The sequence below is a fragment of the Schistocerca nitens genome, chromosome 4 (assembly GCF_023898315.1).
Source record: "Schistocerca nitens isolate TAMUIC-IGC-003100 chromosome 4, iqSchNite1.1, whole genome shotgun sequence".
Taxonomy (NCBI): Eukaryota; Metazoa; Arthropoda; class Insecta; order Orthoptera; family Acrididae; genus Schistocerca; species Schistocerca nitens.
In genome coordinates, this window is record NC_064617.1 from 249,852,517 (window position 1) to 249,871,802 (window position 19,286).

Here is a 19,286-nt window from a genome sequence, read left to right on the forward strand (position 1 = left end):
GTGTCCATGTTCTGGGACAGCGAGGGCGTAATCCTTACCCATTGCGTTCCAAAGGGTACTACGGTAACAGGTGCATCCTACGAAAATGTTTTGAAGAACAAATTCCTTCCTGCACTGCAACAAAAACGTCCGGGAAGGGCTGCGTGCGTGATGTTTCACCAAGACAACGCACCCGCACATCGAGCTAACGTTATGCAACAGTTTCTTCGTGATAACAACTCTGAAGTGATTCCTCATGCTCCCTACTCACCTGACCTGGCTCCTAGTGACTTTTGGCTTTTTGCAACAATTAAAGACACTCTCCATGGCCGCACATTCACCAGCCGTGCTGCTATTGCCTCAGCGATTTTTCAGTGGTCAAAAAAGACTCCTAAAGAAGCCTTCGCTGCTGCCATGGAATCATGGCGTCAGCGTTGTGAAAAATGTGTATGTCTGCAGGGCGATTACGTCGAGAAGTAACGGCAGTTTCATCGATTTCGGGTGTGTAGTTAATTAGAAAAAAAATCGGAGGCCTCAGAACTTGAATGCACCTCGTAGTACCTTGGCGTCATGCTTGACCGTCGCCTCTCCTGGACCCCCATCTCTGGACAATCCAAGCCAAGGCACACTCCCGACTCCTCAAGCTCCTTTCTGGCCGCACATGGGGTCTCGACCCCTCCACCATCCTCCATACCTATAAATCCCTCATCCGCCCTATCCTCTGCTACGCCCACCCTGCCTGGATCTCCGCCCCTCCTACGTTTTACAAATCCCTTCAAATCCTCGAACGCCATGCTCTCCACCTCGCCTATCGCATATGTCTCTCCTCCCCCACGTGGATACTGTATGACCTTATTCCATTCCCACACCTCCTTTTCCTCGAACGGATACGGATCCTCTACACCTCCCATAAACTTGATCCCCCTCACCCGCTTGTCTCTCCCATCCTCTCCCACCCCCGTCCACAGCCGCGCCTGTATTCCCACGTCCCACCTGCTCTCCACCTCTCCCACTCTCCATACCCTCGCCCAAGATGGCTTCCATCAACTCCCCCTCCCTGATGATGCCCTCATCCCCTCCATCAACCCCTCCTATCAACTTTGAACCTCCCTATCCCCTCCCTGCGGTTCCTTAGGGCACCCTCTCTCCCTTCTCACAACCTCCCTCCCTCCTCCCCAGGGCTTCCACCTACCCCGTACCTTCTTTCCTCTCCCTCCCATCTCCACTGCCACTGGCATCTACACTCTCCCGTCTCCCTCCTCCCCCACCTTTTTCCCCTTCTGGCAGGTCCCCGGACTCGGACACGTCAAGTGAACATTCGCGCGCCAGAGATCATCGCTATCGGTTCTATGTGTGTGCCGTCGTGTTAGTGCTTCAGTGTTTTCGCCGCACTACGCTCCATCGTTCACGTGTGTTATCTAACTCTTCAGTGTTCGTGTACAGTGCTGATCGTTTTTTTGTCTTTTTACTACACCTGTGAACGGCTCCGTGGTTTTTACTCATGTGTCTACTGTCTTTTGTCCACCGTTATGATCTGTTTTTTGTGTCTCCTTTGTTTCCATTTGTACTGACTGTGGCCGAAGAGCGGCGTACTATTGCCGCTGCCGGCCCACCTTTTGTCCAAGGTGTTGACATAACAATAAAGAAAAAAATCTCGGTACATATGACAGATACTCTCTCTGAGGAGGATCCATTCCGGTGTGCAGACCTTTCTAATGTCGAAGACTCGTCTCAGTTCGGCCTCTAGCGGCGCCAGCCAGAACGGGGTCCCTGCTCGTCGCCCTCCGTCGCCGCCACTGCCGGGCTTTCTGGCCTCCCCAACGCCGCACTTTCTCCCTTCATGAAAGTCAAGCCTGCACCCCAAACTCCGCGCTACACCGCCTCGCGTCGCTCGAGGGCTGGCCGAGTGGGGCGGTGGCAAGCCGGCCAGTTGAGCTCCCCTCCCCCCGTGGCGGCGCGCCCTGTCTCGTGGATCGCCAGTTCTGACCGTCTACGAGTCGCTGCCATATCTCTGGGAGTCGAAGCTGGGACCAGTGTTATAACTGCTCGCTTCTCGGGTTGTAATAACACACCGTAATTGTTTTGTATTATTAAAGCTTACAAATAAATAGTTACGACACTCATGCCAACGAATACACTTGAAAACATTAAGTGTATCGCTAAGCAAATACAGCGCAAGTATTGGCTCTGAGTACTATGGGACTTAACATCTGAGGTCATCAGTCCCCTAGAACTTAGAACTACTGAAACCTAACTAACCTAAGGACATCACACACATCCATGCCCGAGGCAGGATTCGAACCTGCGACCGTAGCGGTCGCGCAGCGTAAGTGTTACACAGGTCTGCAAGAAAATATTTTTTGAATGTTGTTTGAAATTTGATAACTGACTTTTATGTACTTTTCAGCGCTTATTTCAAAAATGCAATCCAATTTGTTCTATCACGTCAGGTTTTCTAACAAAAAGTGAGCATTTTTGAGTATAATCACAAAATTTAAGCAATTTATCACATTTTTTCCAACGTTATAAAATTTTATTTTATTTATAAATCGTGTTCTAAACTACATTTCCAGTATACTTCCATTTCTCTTTAAGCTCATAAGTCCTTATAATAACGCCTTCACTTTCTGTCAAAGCTTCTTTTATTGCTTTTTCGGCTGTGGACTCGTTGAGGATCATCTCTTTTTATCACCCAGCAGTAGTCCGCTATCATGTTGACGTTCCGTCTTCCTTGATATCTTCTTTCCATTTCTTAATTATCAGGATGGAATCTTTCGCCCTGCTCTTCACTTACATCACCAAGGTTTGCAGGGAAGTATACAAGATGTGAGTGGACAAAATGAGAGTTAATGCTCATGTTACAGCCCAGCTTCTTAAAATTGTTGAGAGACAATTGTCTTGTAGTTTGGATCTCTTTTGTTTCCTAGGAAACCGGTAACAACTAATTTAAAAGATGTCCATGCTGCCTTTTCTTTTGTTTCCATTTTGTCCACAAAGTTGTGATCTGTCATTAGTTTTCTAATGTGTGGTCCGACAAAGATTCTTTCCTTTAGCTTTGTCTCGGGTAAACCAGGAAACTGTCCACAAAGATATCTGAAATCTCCTCTTCTTTTGGCAATCCCTTAACAAATTGTTTCGTCGGCTCCAACTTAATGTGAAGTGGTGGAAGTAACACTTTTTTGGGATCCACAAGGCTTTTCCTCCCAACATATTTCACCCCAACCTGGAAGGTTTTTCTCAAGCGCCAAGCTTTTTATATGTAGTGTTGCTTTCTGTCCCTACTGTACAGAGAAAGGAAGGGAATTTTATATAGCCACTTTATTGACCAAGCAGCATTGAAATAACTTTTAAATCACCACATAGTATCCATTTTTGGTCTTAATATCAAGGTTACTTAAAACCAGTTCAAGGTTTTCGTAACATACTTTTAAGTGAACCGAACGTCCAAGTGGTATAGAAGCATACTTATTGCCACTGTGTAGAAGTACTAAGGCTTGTTTCTGAAAAATCAATAAAAAGTATCTACTCATCAGGAGCATATTCTATTATGAAACGTGTCATAATCCCAGGAATATCACTGCAAACCACCAGGTCACCTTCTTGAGAGAAGAAAGATACAAACTCCTTTTCCCTCGATCGATTCCAAGAAAAGGATGTACCCGGAGCCAACATATGTTTATCTTTCAGTCTAGATCCTAAGACGTATGCCGATTCCTTACAAAGGCCTAGGTCTCTAACTAAATCGTTCAGTTCCGATTGTGGGAATGGAATGGGATCGGTTGTGCCAGGATTGTAGCAATCTCTGTCTTCTTCACTACCACTTTGCTGAGCCAATGGCTCGTGATTATCTATATCATCCAAAAAATCTGGAGGAGAGGGTATTGGTAGTTCAGGTCCATGAGGAACAGGGCGAATGGCTGATTGAATGTTAGGGTAAGAAATATCCTTTTTGCTTTTCGAATTGAAACCTCGTACGTTGTAGGAACAAAAATAGCAGTAATCACTATGATTTTTGGGCTCCATCCAAACCATTGGTATTCGAAAACCTAAGGACTGCTTTTTACGTTGAAACCATTGCCTCAGTTCTTCAACACACACTGAACAAACTTTGTGTGGGGCCCAAGGCTTATCTTGATCGCCTAACTTTATATCAAAATAGCGTAATACACTTTTTCAACAAAAATCGGAAATGTTTTTGTTGCTTTTTAACGGTTTTTTTGTTTTTTTGTTTTGTGGTCTTCAGTCCTGAGACTGGTTTGATGCAGCTCTCCATGCTACCCTATCCTCTGCAAGCTTCTTCATCTCCCAGTACTTACTGCAACCCACATCCTTCTGAATCTGCTTAGTGTATTGATCTCTTGGTCTCCCTCTACGATTTTTACCCTCTACGCTGCCCTCCAATGCTAAATTTGTGATCCCTTGATGCCTCAGAACATGTCCTACTAACCGGTCCCTACTTCTTGTCAATTTGTGCCACATACTCCTCTTCTCCTCAATTCTATTCAATACTTCATCATTAGTTATGTGATCTACCCATCTAATCTTCAGCGTTCTTCTGTAGCACCACATTTCGAAAGCTTCTATTCTCTTCTTATCCAAACTATTTATCGTCCATGTTTCACTTCCATACATGGCTACTCTCCATACAAATACTTTCAGAAACGACTTCCTGACACTTAAATCTATACTTGCCATTGCCAGTCTACATTTTACATCTTCTCTACTTCGACCATCATCAGTTATTTTGCTCCCCAAATAGCAAAACTCCTTTACTACTTTTAAGTGTCTCATTTCCTAATCTGATTCCCTCAGCATCACCCGACTTAATTCGACCACATTCCATTATCCTCGTTTGGCTTTTGTTGATGTTCATCTTATATCCTCCTTTCAAGACACTGTCCATTCCGTTCAACTGCTCTTCCAAGTCATTTGCTGTCTCTGATAGAATTACAATGTCATCGGAGAACCTCATAGTTTTTATTTCTTCTCCATGGATTTTAATATCTACTCCGAATTTTTCTTTTGTTTCCTTTACTGCTTCCTCAATATACAGATTGAATGACATCGTGGAGAGGCTACAACCCTGTCTCACTCCCTTCCCAACCACTGCCTCCCTTTCATGCCCCTCGACTCTTATAACTGCTATCTGGTTTCTGTACAAATTGTAAATAGCCTTTCGCTCCCTGTATTTTACCCCTGCCACCTTTAGAATTTGAAAAAGAGTATTCCAGTCAACATTGTCAAAAGCTTTCTCTAAGTCTACGAATGCTAGAAACGTAGGTTTGCCTTTCCTTAATCTTTCTTCTAAGATAAGTCGTAAGGTCAGTATTGCCTCACGTGTTCCAACATTTCTACGGAATCCAAACTGATCTTCCCCGAGGTCCGCTTCCACCTTTTTCCATTCGTCTGTAAAGAATTCGCGTTAGTATTTTGCAGCTGTGACTTATTAAACTGATAGTTCGGTAATTTTCACATCTGTCAACACCTGCTTTCTTTGGGATTGGAATTATTATATTCTTATTGAAGTCTGTGGGTATTTCGCCTGTCCCATACATCTTGCTCACCAGATGGTAGAGTTTTGTCAGAACTGGCTCTCCCAAGGCCGTCAGTAGTTCTAATGGAATGTTGTCTACTCCCGGGGCCTTGTTTCGACTCAGGTCTTTCAGTGCTCATCAAACTCTTCACGCAGTATCGTATCTCCCATTTCATCATCATCTACATCCTCTTCCATTACCATAATATTGTCCTCAAGTACATCGCCCTTGTATACCCTCTATATACTCCTTCCACCTTTCTGCTTTCCCTTCTTTGCTTAGAATTGGGTCTTCATCTGAGCTCTCGATATTCATACAAGTGGATCTCTTTTCTCCAAATGTCTCTTTAATTTTCCTGTAGGCAGTGAGATAAGCCTCTGCATCCTTACATTTGTCCTGTAGCCATCCCTGCTTAGCCATTTTGCACTTCCTGCCTATCTCAATTTTTGAGATGTCTGTATTCCTTTTTGCCTGCTTCGTTTACTGCATTTTTATATTTTCTCCTTTCATCAGTTAAATTCAATATTTCTTCTGTTAGCCAAGGAGTTCTACTAGCCCTCGTCTTTTTACCTACTTGATCCTTTGCTGCCTTCACTACTTCATCCCTCAGAGGTACCCATTCTTCTTCTACTGTTCTTCTTTCCCGCATTCTGTCAATTGTTCCCTTATGCTCTCCCTGAAACTCTGTACAGCCTCTGGTTCTCTCAGTTTATCCAGGTCCCATCTCCTTAAACTCCCACCTTTTTGCAGTTTCTTCAGTTTTAGTCTACAGTTCATAACCAATAAATTGTGGTCAGAGTCCACATCTGCCCCTGGAAATATCTTACAATTTAAAACCTGGTTCCTAAATCTCTGTCTCACCATTATATAATTGATCTGATACCTTCTAGTATCTCCAGGATTCTTCCATGTATATAACCTTCTTTCATGATTCTTGAACCAAGTGTTAGCTATGATTAAGTTATGCTCTGTGCAAAACTCTACCAGGCGACTTCCTCTTTTATTTCTTAGCCCCAATCGATATTCACCTACTATGTTTCCTTCTCTCCCTTTTCCTACTTTCGAATTCCAGTTACCCATGACTATTAAATTTTCGTCTCCTTTCACTACCTGAATAATTTCTTTTATATCATCATACATTTCTTTAATTTCTTCATCTGCACAGCTAGTTGGCATATAAACTTCTACTACTGTAGTAGGCGTGGACTTTGTGTCTATCTTGGCCACAATAATGCGTTCACTATGCTGTTTGTAGTAGCTTATCCGCAAACCTATTTTTTTATTCATTATTAATCCCACTCCTGCATTACCCCTATTTGGTTTTGTATTTATAACCCTGTATTCACCTGACCAAAAGTCTTGTTCCTCCTGCCACCGAACTTCGCTAATTCCCACTATATCTAACTTTAACCTATCCATTTCCCTTTTTAAATTTTCTAATCTACCTGCATGGTAAAGGGATCTGACGTTCCACGCTCCGATCCGTAGAACGCCAGTTTTCTTTTTCCTGATAACGACGTCCTCTTGAGTAGTCCCCGCCCGGAGATCCGAATGGGGGACTACTTTACCTCCGGAATATTTTACCCAAGAAGACGCCATCACCATTTAACCATACAGTAAAGCTGCATGCCCTCGGGAATAATTACTGCCGTAGTTTCCCCTTGCTTTCAGCCGTTCGCAGTACCAGCACAGCAAGGCCGTTTTGGTTAATGTTGCAAGGCCAGGTCAGTCAGTCAACCAGACTGTTGCCCCTGCAACTACTGAAAAGGCTGCTGCCCCTCTTCAGGAACCACACGTTTGTCTGGCCTCTCAACAGATACACCTCCGTTGTGGTTGCACCTACGGTATGGCCATCTGTATCGCTGAGGTACGCAAGCCTCCCCACCAACGGCAAGGTCCATGGTTCATGGGGAAGGGGCTTTTAGCGGTACAGTTACCACAAATGTAGCAGAAGCAACCTGGCGAGTTTATACATCCTCTGGTAGCCATTGTCCATTGTCCATAAAACAACTTCACAACACTAGATAACAGTCACCACTTTAAAGCACTAGTAACGACGACACGTGAACAGCACAGAGTGAAGAGGTACTGTGAACTGAAGGACAATAGCAGAAGCTCACTGCTTGGTGATGGTGGGGGAAGGGGCAGCGCGACATACAGGCACTGAGATGAAAATACTGCTGCTTTCTCCTAATTACTCTTTATTTTACGTATATCTAGTATAAAAACTGCCAAAATTCAAACTCATTAGATTGCTGAAATATCGAAAAAAGCTAAAACTAGAAAAGCAGTTTGTGAAATAACTGTACGTGATGGAATTTTTTCACTATTTTTCCCGAAATCAGCGTTGAAAACACTATAAAAATCAGTTAACAAGTTTGAAACAATTTTTATGTTGCAGACCTGTGTTACTGACGATCTCGAACTTCGGCGCATCAGCAAGTGGGTCGTCTGAACGCATTACATAATACGGTGCGTCGTGGTATGTTAGATTCGGAATACGATATTGAAATAAAGTATATATCCTTGTACAACACTAGGAATATAAAAAGTTATGTTGAAACGTCATAGGACAATGTATTTGATTTCATTTCTTAAAACCAGAACATTTAGGCGTCCTGGAAGAAACCGGTGTGAACAAGGGATATGAACTCAAAATATTTGAACTGTCCAGGACAAATCGGGACGTCTGCTCATTTAATCATAAACACAATTCAGCCCTTGGCAGGCCACGGGGGACGACAGTAGATCACATCTTCGTCCTCCGCCACTTCAATGAAAAACTGAGAGAATATGGTAAAGAACAGGGCTTTCTGTTTGTCAATTTCAGGGAGGCCTATGATATAATACATGGCAAGAGCCTGTTCAATTCACTAAGACAGTTCCAACGAGACAACGAGCCAGTATGGTCGTAGTCGGACAGGTTAAGCAGGACCTATACCTTGGCCTCCGAGTTCACTTGAACTCTTTTCGTCTGGATGTCTCTCTCTGGGCTCATCTTGAAGTGTTCAGCACTCCCGTTGATACGGTTGAAGATCTGGATTTGAGGAATGTACCTTCTTATCAAGATTTATGGGATGATGCTGGGATGTTTGAAAGAACTCATAATTTACTGCAGGGACGAGTGCAGTATTGCCTCCAAATGCAGTACCGACATGTGAAACGAGTGTACATTAGATTGTAACATGTAATGAACTGAAACAACTATAATTCATGTGAAGGTAGATAATGGGAGAAATCTGCACCCATTTATATGAGGACTTAATCAAAAGAAGGGGAACCTCAAGATGGGCTGAGGCATGAATTAGAGTTAGGGAGGGAGACGTACTTGGATAATATGTGCAGCTGTGTTAGCTGCAATGCCAAGGTGGCGCTGTGGGTGGCACGTTTGCCTAATGAGAATCCCGGCCTTGTACACTGGTGTATACGCACAGAGTGGTGCAAAGTAGGTCTTAGAAAGTGTTTTTCTATGTGCTTTAATCATATGCCAGAAATGAGTCTTCTGGGCTCTGAAAATTCTACAACTCACTCGACACTGTCTCAATTCACTTTTCATAATGAAAGCACGAACGTTAGAATGGCATTTGTTTATCGTAAAGACCATTTACACAAATTCTGGACGCATTGGTACGGGAGACGTGCATTTAACAGCACATTAGATCAAAGAACAGCACCATCTGGAATGACCACTTCTACATGCGATTACAATACTGAAAGGACGTCCTCTTGTGATGACAAAATCTAAGCATTCTTTGATGCAGATTTTGTGCAAAGTTTTCTGTTTTTTTGCAGGTTGATGAAAAACTTTGAAAAAACCTGGATCCCTACATGTCTCAAAGAAGGGCAACTCAGGACGACCAGCCACAGCTGAAACCGTGGAATATGTGAAACGAGTGCGAACGCTGTTCAATGTGGAGCCGACTACATAAAAAAACATTCAGCACAGCAACTAAGGATGTCACGAGTTTCTCTCCTGAGGATAATGAAACATAAACTTAACCTTTTCCCTTACAAAAGGTTTAATGATGAGGCACTTTTCCATCTCCATGAAGACTTGAACAGGCAGAACTGGATCCACTGGGGTACTGAGAATACACACTTTAAAGCTGTCGGACGTGATTTGGAATGACTCCTTTATAGTCCCGATATCAGTCAGTATTATTGCGTCTTTTGAGATTATCCAAAGGAGAGAGTCTTCGAAGCTGCACCTACAACACTCCAGGACCTTCGTACTGCAATTTCCTCAAAGATTCGTGCAGTCGAAAACGGTGATCTTTAGTATTACATCGAGGAATTTATTTCACGTCTCTGCATATTCGTTGTTGCATATAGAAAGCACTTAGAATACCTTTTGTATTAAATTTCACGTTGTCTGCTATACCATAAATGTGATAACAACAAACCATCACCTCATATTATGACACAGTAGACAAAAGCTTTGTAACGCCTATTTTGCGCCACCGTGTACTTACAGGTCCAGTTTGATTACAAAGAGACTGGCCGGCAGAAGCGTTATAGCAGTAACCATACCAGCATTTGCCTGGACTATTGTAGGTAATCCATCGGTAAACTAAATCAGTTTGGACAGAAGAAAAATGGAGTCTCCATCCTCCCAAATACAAAGATTGTTTGCTTAAAACTATGCTTCGTCACCCTTTTTGGCCTTAGTGCACAATACCGTTTTGTTTGCTAATAGGTTACTGAATAATGCAAAAAGCTACTGCTGCACTGTTCATTCACAAAAATCACCGTACACACTACAAACGCAATACACACGTTATTTCATTATGTAAGAGATTTTCATTTGTAACGACATCTTTAGTACTCTGCACCTGTGATCTGGCTTTCATTCAGTTAGCTGCCGAGGCCATCCAACAAAACATATGAAGAGACAGTCATTGTTTTATCCATTCGAAATAGTGAATCGTCATAATACCCTATTAGTTCCAGAAAAAAGTATTCATCTCCTTCCCCGTCAACAAAAGCATTTTTGCTTTTTTGAAACATTTTTACCTCCATCAACCGACTGATTTACAAACAACCACACGATGCAGATCTTTTGAAGGTTCAACCATTAGAAGAATCACACTTGTCAACAGAGGTGCTGGTAACAAATCTTTTGTAGAAATGTACTAGACTTTGAAATTTACTCTTATGCGAGTTGTGCAGTGCTTTTTGTAATGAAGGCTAAGTGATAGCGGAATAAATAAATCATGCACTTGAAGAAACCTCAGCGTAAAATTATGAGTGGTAATTGTTCTTAGATGTGGTAAAAGCTGAGAGTACAGAGTTTATTTAGTTGTCATCACCTTCCTGTTATGATATGAAGAAAGTTGTTGATTGAGTGTTTGGATTGTGAGTTGTTTATATTGAGTGGGGAGAGGGGGGGGAGGTAGAACGGGGTGGGGGGGGGGGCTATATGTGTACGGTTTGTGCATCATGCTGACAAATGTTGTTAATGCTAGAGACAGAAGAACTACTTCACGAGCAAAACAGCAAGGAAGTACAGTCTTAGCCAAAACATTACGACCATTGTTTAACAGAGTGGGCCGACACCACTAATGGAACGCAATACCGCAGTGATTCCTCGGGATAAGGATTGGAGAAGTACTCAGTCGATTTACAGCCGTATTTGGCTTCTGGGTGCGGTGATGATGCCCATAAGCTTCCGAGATGTGTTCCATAGGGTTTAGATCAAACAAATCTTTTGGTCATGAACTACTGTAGCACAATTCTGGCATTGTGACACGGACAGTTTATAACACTCCTGTCTGCTGTTATTACTGCACCATAACCTCAATGCCAGAAACAGGTCGTAACATAAAACTATTTTGTAAAAGCAATTATGGTACAAAGCAGCAGAGCAGTGTTACCCTCTGGGAGGAATTTTGTTGAGTTGACCGTGTTGTACCTAACGGAAGTGGCTTATCGGAAATGAAAGTCAGAATTACGTAAATATTTGAACAATACTAAACAAAATTTTGCCTATCTGCACTGTTCAACGGATAAAGAAAACGGCCGCCAGCCTAACTAGGCAAGAGAATGATTAACATTCTCGTTTAAGAAAGTAAGTATAAGGAACTATAACGGACAAACACAACCTAGACTTGACCACACGCGAGTGCAATGAACTCTGACACACATATGTTTTAAGATTGAAGCTAACAACTGGAGTAGCACAAAAACTAATTGCAAAATTATAACACGCACAGAAAAACACTATCACTTTCAGGGCTTACACAAACTGAGTGGTCTTTATACTGTTAATACGCACACAAGAGAGGCAAACTATTAGTAAACAAGAGTGTATAACGTTTCACAACAGCAGCTTTCTCACTTTTACTACATCGAAACACAATGTTAACAAAATTGCAAGAAACTGGCTCACCTTTTAGAATTTACTACAGATATCAAGGTGATCATTAGCTAAGCAAAACTTTAGAAGCCTCAGTCTTAAGAAATTTTAATTAGAAGTTGGCAACAACACATTAATAAGCAGTTTTACTAGGAAAATTATTTCAGCAAGCATGATTAACTCTAACTCACTCTCTTGCCACATTAACTTTAACTTTACTCTGTCCAATAGGCATTAATTAGCAAACTGAGTTTTAACGTACTTTCAGTAAGGATACTCGGTAATCACTTTAGTTCAAACGAAGAGGATCCTGAGAGGTGTTATGATGAGGAGAAAGTCAAGGTAGGTACATAAATTCAGATATAAATTACCTTATATTTCAGCACAATAACACATCCATTAAGCTGATCCTTCACTGTACATCATTATAGTGTCACGTTGCAATGATTGCGCAATGTGGTGGCAGCTGCATGTTGGTAGGTGGAATTGCAAGCAGAATTGCTGGACTCTGTCATTTCTTGGTGGCGATGATAGATACAAATTCCAGAATAGCCCAGCTATTTATCCATCCATCCGAGGCATTGGAAAATAACAGAAAAGCCTCTCTAGAAACCAGCACTATGCAACTTTTACACGGCAGTGCACGGACTCGTAGCTCATCTCTGACTGCTGGCTCGTCCCCGACTCGTAGCTCGCCTCCGACTGACTCTTGTTCCACCTTTTCCACCTAGGCCAACCACATTTTGCGCGCGCTACACAGTTCCGTTCCCGAGGGGAACCACTACACCTCTTATACACAGAATACTAAGAGCCCTAAGTGAGGATCAGCAGTTTATATAACAGCAATCAAATACATTAAATAAGACAGAACATTTTCACATATTGACACCTCTACAAAAAATTATTCATACAAAATTACAATTATATACAGTAAGATTTGTTCCCTCCAAATGGGACAAAGAATTTTAAATTACAGATACACTACTTTGCATAGAATCAAATCACGACATCAAAGGCTTGACAAAGAAAAGAGTACACAATTTTATGTTATCGATTCAAACACATTTACAGACGATCAACAATGTAACATTAAATAAAGCAAAAAAAAAAATAAATCCATACAGCATAAGAGCTGTGGTGTTACAAGTTATCCTCATGGAAGATGCCATCGCCCTTCGGCAAGGCATCAAGTATGAAGGTATGCTGGAGGTCCGCAGTCAGGTTCACGCGATATATTGCTAACCACGGATGATAGGCAACAGGCAGATTCCATATTCCCAGATTTCCGAAAAACGCTTGACACGGTGAGCCCTGCAGACTATTAACAAAGATACAGGCGTACGGAGTAGTGATACAAGCATACGGAGTAGATTCCCTGAATCCAGTGCGTGGGCGCCGAAGCTGAGTGTTCATCAAGTACAGCGGTATCATCAGGACTGCCGCAGGGAACTGCGATACGGGCGCTCTTATTCTCTATATATGTAAATGTTGTGACGGACAGTGTGAGCAGCAATCTGCGGGTGTTTGGTAATGATGCAGTGGTTTACGGGAAGGTGTCATAGTTGACTGAGCGTAGGACGATATAAGATAGACAAAATTTCTAGTTGGTGTGATGAATGGTAACATAGATGAATGGTAACATTGGTGAATGGTAACATCCTCCATATGTAGAATAAAGTAAGTTAACGCAGGTGAGTAGGAAAACAGTCTCACAGCGTTCGAATACAGCAATACTAGTGTGCAGTTTCACACAGACACTTCGATTGACAAGCTAGATGTAACGTTGCAAAACGATGAATGGAACGAGAACGCAAGGACTGGCGCTGAGAATGTGAATGTTCGACTTCGGTTTACTTGGCGAATTTTAGGAAAGTGTGGTTCATTTGTAAGGGTTGGGACTGCTTCGGGGAGGAGACCAGACAGTGAGGTCATCAGTCTCATCGGATTAGGGAAGGACAGGGAGGGAAGTCGGCCGTGCCTTTTCAAAGGAACCATCCCGACATTTGCCTGGAGCGATTTAGGGAAATCACGGAAAACCTAAACCAGGATGGCCGGACGCGGGATTGAACCGTCGTCCTCCCGAATGCGAGTCCAGTGTGCTAGCCACTGCGCCACCTCGCTCGGTTCATTTGTAAGGGATACCTCGTATAGAACATTGGCGCGTCCCACTCTTGACAACTACTCGTGTGCTTGGGACACGCATCAGGCCGACCTAGGGGAGAACATCGAAGCAATTCAGAAGTGAACTGCTAGATTTGTCTCCACGCGACTGTCACAGAAATGCTTCGATATCATCACGCGACTGTTACAGAGATGCTTCGTAAACTGAAATGGAAATCGCTGGAGAGATGACATCATTCTCGCTGAACACTGCTACGAAGATTTAGAGAACCTGCATCTGAAGCTGCCTGCACAACGATTCTACACTAAGTGATCAAAAGTATCCAGACATCTGGCTGAAAAGACTTACAAGTATGTTACGCCCTCCATCGTTAATGCTAGAATTCAGTATAGTGTTGGCCCACCCTTAGGCTTGGTGACAGTTTCCACTCTCGCAAGCATACGTTTAATCAGGTGGTGGAAGGTTTCTTGGGGAATGGCAGTCCATTCTTCACGGAGTGCTGCACTGAGGAGAAGTAACGTGGTCGGTCGGTGAGGCCTGGCACGAAGTCGGCGTTCCAAAACATCCCAAAGGTGTTCTGTAGGATTCAGGTCAGGACTCTGTGCAGGCCAGTCCATTACAGGGATGTTATTGTCGTGTAACCAATGCGCCACGGGCCGTGCACTACGAACAAGTGCTCGAACGTGTTGAAAGCTGCAATCGCAATCCCCGAAATACTCTTCAATAGTGGGAAGCAAGAAGGTGCTTAAAACATCAGTGTAGGCCTGTGCTGTGATAGTACCACGCAAAAGAACAAGGCGTGCAAGCCACGTCCATCAAAAACCCGTCCACACCATAACATCACCGCCTCCGAATTTTGCTATTAGCACTACGCACGGTGGCAGATGACGTTCACCGGGCATTCGCCATACCCACACCCTGCCATCGGATCATTATACTGCGTACCGTGATTCGTCACCCCACACACTCCACTGTTCGATCGTCCAATGTTTACGCTCCCGACGTCGAGTGAGGCGTTGTTTGGCATTTACCGGAGTGATGCGTGGCTTATGAACAGCCGCTCGACCATGAAATCCAAGTTTTCTCTCCTACAGCCAAACTGTCATAGTACTTGCAGTGGATCCTGTGTGATGGTGTGGAAAGATGTCTGCCTATCACACATTACACATGTTTCGGAGTGTGGCAATCTCGCGTACAGACGTATGACACAAGTGACACCCAATCAACTGACCACGTTCGAAGTCCGTGAGTTCCGCAGAGCGCCTCATTCTACTCTCTCACGATGTATAATGACTACTGAGGTCGCTGATATGGAGTACCTGGCGATCTGTGGCAGCACAATGCACCCTGTATGAAAAACGTAGGTTTTTGGGGATGTCTGGATACTTTTGATCACATTGTGTACTTCCACCAACGTAAATTTCGTGTAAGGAAGCAAGGTAAGAAAAATTAGGGCTCATACAGAGGCATACAGACAGTCGGTTTTCCCTAGTTTCATCTACGAGCGTAACGGGAAAGGAGATGACAAGTAATAGTACAACGTACTCTCCGTCATGTACCATATCGTGGCTGGAGGAGTATTTTGTAGATGTATATGTAGTACACAGCTATCATGATGCCTCCTATTACTACAACAGCCGGCCGCGGTGGTCTAGCGGTTCTAGGCGCTCAGTCAGGAACCGCGCGACTGCTACGGTCGCAGGTTCGAATCCTGCCTCGGGCATGGATGTGTGTGATGTCCTTAGGTTAGTTAGGTTTAAGTAGTTCTAAGTTCTACGGGACTTATGACCACAGATGTTGAGTCCCATAGTGCTCAGAGCCATTTGAACCATATTACTACAACAGCTCCCATGGAAGCCCAAGTGGATGTCCCCCACAGGATAACACAGCCCCCACCGGCCTGAGGTGCATTTCGAGGAACCGCTCTCCTGATGAGCACGTATGCGGACACGATCACTTCCTGGTCTAAATCGAAACACGATTCATCCAACGAGGCGGCAAGTTTTCATTCATTTACGGTCCAATCTCGATGATCCCGCGTCTACAGAAATCGTAAATCACAATGTCATTGTGTGAACATGGGGAAAACGTAGGGATCGTCTATTACGGAGCCCCGTGTGCGCTGAACAGAGGGATTCGAAACATTTTTGGCTGCACCAGCAATGTTCTCTGTCGTCTGAGCTGCCACAAATGGCCGCCCATTCCGCTTTACAGTAAGAGCAGGTCTCCGACCAGCACAGTGTATGTGGTGTGGACGCCCAACACTTTTTCGTCCATTCGTGCCTTAACTGTCCTTCAGCCGCTTCCCATAGACACTCATAACAGCAGCACACGAATAGCTTACAGCACGGTGGGGGCACGGGGCGCTCTTAAAACAAGGCACCAGTCACCAGGCTGGAGGAGAAAGATGGTGACTGAAATTTTCTGAGAAGATCCCACTGCAACTACAAAAGCCTCTATTTTAATGGCGTCCACCCTAAATCCTATATCATGTCTGTGACTCTCTCCCCTACTTCTCGATAATACAAATAGTGTTGCTCTTCTTTGAAATTTGTTGATTTACTTCTTTTATCCTATGTGGTAAGGATCTCACAACTCGCAGCAGTACTCCGAAAGAGGACGGACAAGCGTGTGGAGACACGGCATCTTTTTAGCAGATTTGTTGCACCTTCTGTTCTGCCAATAAATCGCAGTCTTTGGTTCGCCTTCCCCACAACATTTTCTGTGTGTTCTTTCCAAGTTGTTTGTAATTGTAATTCCTAAAAATGGTTCAAATGGCTCTAAGCACTATGGGACTTAACATCTGAGGCCATCAGTCCCTTAGATTTAGAACTACTTAAACCTAACTAACCTAAGGACATCACATACATCCATGCCCGAGGCAGGATTCGAACCCGCGACCGTAGCAGTCGCGCGGCTCCGGACGGAGCGCCTAGAACCGCTAGACCACGGCGGCCGGCATTTAGGGTCAATTGCCAGTTTTCTAACCATACAGATATCTTTTCTAAATCGTTGTGCCTTATGTTTTGAGCTTCTGATGACTTTAATAGACGATCAACGAAAGAGTCATCTGCAAACAATTTAAGACTGTTGCTCAGATTGTCTCCTAATTCCCTTAGTAGGTAACGAACAGCAGAGGGTCTATAACACTACCTCCGGGAACGTCAGAAATCACTTCTGTCTTACTCTCTCTTTCCGTCAGTTTCTACGAACTAAGACCTGACAGAAAATCACGAATCAAAAATGGTTCCAATGGCGCGAAGCACTATGGGACTTAACATCTGAGGTCATCAGTCCCTTAGACATAGAACTACGTAAACCTAACTAACCTAAGGACATCACACACATCCATGTCCGAGCCAGGATTCGAACCTGAGACCCTAGCAGCCGCGTGGTTCCAGACAGAAGCGCCTAGAACCGCTCGGCCACAGCGGCCGGCAATCACGAATCCAATCACATAACTGAGACAATATTCCGTAAGCACGCAATTTGATTACTAGCAGCTTGTGAGGTACAGTGACAAAAGCCTGTACTGTGTTTAGAAAACAACTCATTTGCAAAATGGGAAAATATCAGAGTCGTTTTTCTGCGTTTGCACAAATATGCTCAACAGTCAACAATACCCAGTTGTCATTGGAACAATCATGGCTAGTGAGTGTGTATATTCAAAAGCTGATGCTGTTGGGACTTAGAATAGAAATAAGTTTTCTCCTAAGTATTTACTGCAATAACTCTTCTTGGGAAAACTTCAGAAGGTAACTTTTTTGTTTAAGAATTATGATGAATAAAGAAAAATGGTTCAAATGGCTCCAAGCACTATGGGACGTAACATCTGAAGTCATCAGTCCCCTAGACTTAGAACTACTTAAAACTAACAAACCCAAAGACACCACACACATCTATGCCCGAGACAGGATTGGAACCTGCGACCGCAGCACCAACGCGGTTCCGGACTGAAGCGCCTAGAACCGGTCGGCCGCAGCGACCGGCAATGATAAAGAAATACAAGTATTTAATGTATTTTATTAGGCTACAAAAAATAAGGATTAACGTAAAATATCATTTTGTGGTATCGATAGCTACGATACCACAACGTAGTTCCGCTCTGCTAGGTTGGCACTACGAGAGACACCGACGACAGCGCCCTCTAGCCGGTGCTGTCGAGGTCTACGAGCTCCGCGGCTGCTTCAGCCCATTTCATCAGGAGCAGACGACCGGGACACTTCCCTTTAGCTTCGCACCTCATTCCAAGTTACGTATTCTTATTGCTTGAGTAAAGGGGTTCTAAGTACATACAGCAGTAACGACGTGTTTTACCTTTTCCCGATCCAACCCACGCACCGCCTTCCAGGAGGGATACAAAACATTTATATTCAGCATTGGAACCTGCGACCGCAGCACCAACGCGGTTCCGGACTGAAGCGCCTAGGTATAAAAGATTTAAAAAGTATCTATATGAGAAGGTATCGATATTTTTGGAGTACTCGTGTGAGTAGTATCGCAGGATGACTTGAGTACTACTGAGTAGGTATCGATACTTTGATGGTATCGGAACATCGCCGAGTTGTGGGGCGCCCACCCTGCCAGACGCTTCACCGCCCGCCGCCTGGCCGTAGGTTTTCACGCTGACAACCGCCGGGAGGTGCAGCTAAGAAGTGCCCGGCGCAGACAAACCTCGCCTGACCTGAGTCACTGCGGCGCCCCCACCACAGCTCTGTCCGGCGTGCTGAGTCAGGAGGCATTAGCGTGTCTGGTGACTGGCGCCGTGTTTTAAGAGCGCCCCGGGCCCCGCCGCGCCGTGTGTATCCCGCCGGATCCGGTTACTGCCCTCGCGCCTGCCTGCATCCAGGTCCGTCTCTCTCTCTGGCAGCGGCCGCCGCTGCGCTCGTCCAAATGGTGTCACTGCTGATACGAGTGGAGCGACCCGCGTCTGTTTGTAGACAGGAGACCCACATTATTAGTCCTCCCATGTTAGAGAATCACGACAGTATTCCTTCCGTCTCATTATCAATTTTGGTAGGGTGCCTCCATCAGAGTAATTACTGCTGACATTACGTCAGCCTCATTACAACAAACATATTATTGTACATCTGAATTAATTGGTCCGTTGCAGACACAATACAACAATATCGGATAATTGTGGCCAAATGCAAGCGGTGTAATTAGCGCAATATCGGTCTTTCTTACAATGAGATGACAAAAGTCACGGAATAGCGATATGAACACTTACAGATGGCGAAAGTATCGTCATACACAAGGTATGAAAGGTCACTGCACTGGCGGAACGTATTTGTAC

General features: G+C 44.1%; 1 protein-coding gene across 1 annotated transcript in view; it reads left to right on the forward strand.

The window, feature by feature from the left end:
* The window catches only part of LOC126252232 (WAS/WASL-interacting protein family member 3-like), a 148,550-nt gene extending 139,227 nt beyond the window's left edge, over positions 1-9,323 (forward strand). The window contains exon 4 of the mRNA XM_049953104.1: positions 9,306-9,323. Within this exon, the coding sequence (XP_049809061.1) occupies positions 9,306-9,323 (18 nt within the window). The remainder of the gene's footprint in view (positions 1-9,305) is intronic.
* Positions 9,324-19,286: the final 9,963 nt, after the last annotated feature.